Source organism: Austrofundulus limnaeus, unplaced genomic scaffold, assembly GCF_001266775.1.
Source record: "Austrofundulus limnaeus strain Quisiro unplaced genomic scaffold, Austrofundulus_limnaeus-1.0 Scaffold252, whole genome shotgun sequence".
Classification (NCBI taxonomy): domain Eukaryota; kingdom Metazoa; phylum Chordata; class Actinopteri; order Cyprinodontiformes; family Rivulidae; genus Austrofundulus; species Austrofundulus limnaeus.
The window spans coordinates 760,686-762,547 of record NW_013952654.1 but is presented as its reverse complement, the minus strand read 5'-3'; the positions used below and the strand labels follow the sequence as shown (position 1 = coordinate 762,547).

Genomic DNA, 1,862 nt, shown 5'->3' with positions numbered 1-1,862 from the left:
AAAGGCAGCAAATTAAAAAAAAAGTTGGAAGGAATTATTATAGATGCTCAAAAAAATACATCATAAAAACAAATTCCAGTACAAAAACATAAAAATAAATCACTTGATTTAATTACTGAGCTCATAATTAACATTAAAGTTTCAAAGCAGTTTATTTACAGAAGAATCTCAGTTTTGGTTTTAATAAATCAAAAAAGGCAGCAAATTAAAAAAAAAGTTGGAAGGAAATATGTTTAAAAAAATTTGTACAAAAAGGCAGATTTCTGAGGTTTTGAAGCCACTAAAGATAAAAATTTTGTTTTTGACTTTTAAAAGGAAACCGCAGAGTCCGAGTCCCACGTGGTCCAGGTTTTAGGACTCACAGGTAGGTGGTGTCGGGCCTCTGCGGGCCTCTCTGGGCCTGGCCCCGGGCCTCCTCCTGCCTCTGCTTCTCCTGCAGGTAGCGCCTCACCCCTCTGATGGTCTGGAAGGTGAGCGCGGCGCCGGCCACGTACAGGATGGCGGTGAAGAGGCCGAACAGGGCCACGGCGGCGTCGGCCCCGCTCACGTCGCAGTTCATCCAGGTGTAGCCTCGGCCCGCGTAGATGACCGCGCGCCGCTTGCACACGTCCGTGGAGTTGACCGTGGTCACGAAGTGCAGGTAGAGGCCCACCGCCACCACGTAGGCCGGGGCGCCCGCCGCCTGGAACGCCAGCTGCCCCACCAGCAGCCTCCGGGACATCCGGTGGGCGGGCTTGGTCCCGGCCACGACGAACAGCAGCGAGACCACGCCGAAGACCAGGCTCCAGGCCACGCCCCCGTAGACGCCCGGCGCCCTCATCTGGCTGTACTGCATGTCCAGGTCCCGCGCCTGCTGCAGCTGCGTGCCCTCCAGGTTGAAGTTGCTGTTGATGTCGAAGCTGGTGGTACCCGACAGGCCCGACACCACCATCTGAGCCGCCACCACGCAGATCAGGACCAGGGCGTTGGTCAGGACGGCGCAGATCAACACGATGCCTGTCGGGAGGAGTGGAGGGTAATCACAGCATTTAGGCTTTTTATAACCACCACAAATCATGTTAAAGCTCTATCATGCAAAGAAGATGCAGTCTTCTCGTGTGTTTCTGAAAACTGTCCTTCAAAAAAGGTTCTGAGAATTTCTAATCGTCACATTTTTCTGCACGACTTTTGAAGAACCGACCTGTTTCCTTCTTCCAGGAAACAGCTGTGATGGTTTATTAAACTGTTCTGAGTCAACAGAAAACCTGTCGGTCCGGTCTGAACACACTGAGGCCTACCTCTCCTGGAGCACACGTTGGTACATTTAGAGTCCTCTCCTGGGGGACGGGGGGCTGCGTCTCTGGAGTAGGAAGGGGGTGGAGAGGACGAGCTGAAATACAGGATATTACAGGTCAGAAGTTACCTGAGAGTACTTGTACCTGCAGACAAAACTAAGTTCATATATTACTAACTACCTACATATTTACTTAGCCATTTACCCACTCACCCACTTATTGTTATACTTACCTACTTATCTTTGTACGTACAGTACCTACCTTACTAACTACCTACTTTACTACCTATTTATTTACCTACTTATCTTTGTACTTACCTACCTTACTCACTACCTACTTTACTACCTATTTATTTACCTACCTTACTACCTACTGTACTACCTATTTACATACCTACTATCTTTGTACTTACCTACCTTACAAACTACCTACTGTACTACCTATTTACTTACCTACCTTACTACCTACTGTACTACCTATTTACTTACCTACTTATCTTTGTACTTACCTACCTTACAAACTACCTACTGTACTACCTATTTACTTACCTACCTTACTACCTACTGTACTACCTATTTACTTACCTAC

The 1,862-nt window shown here is 47.5% G+C and overlaps 1 protein-coding gene across 2 annotated transcripts in view; it reads right to left on the bottom strand.

Annotated features, from left to right (window-relative positions):
- Positions 1-89: 89 nt before the first annotated feature.
- Positions 90-1,862, bottom strand: part of si:ch211-191a24.4 (MARVEL domain-containing protein 3) — a 9,497-nt gene continuing 7,724 nt past the window's right edge. For both annotated transcript variants that reach the window (XM_014020435.1, XM_014020434.1), the window contains exons 3-4: positions 1,278-1,369; positions 90-996 (exon numbers count right to left, since the gene is read on the bottom strand). In XM_014020435.1, coding sequence (XP_013875889.1) covers positions 359-996; positions 1,278-1,369 — 730 coding nt within the window. In that variant the 3' untranslated portion in view covers positions 90-358. The remainder of the gene's footprint in view (positions 997-1,277; positions 1,370-1,862) is intronic.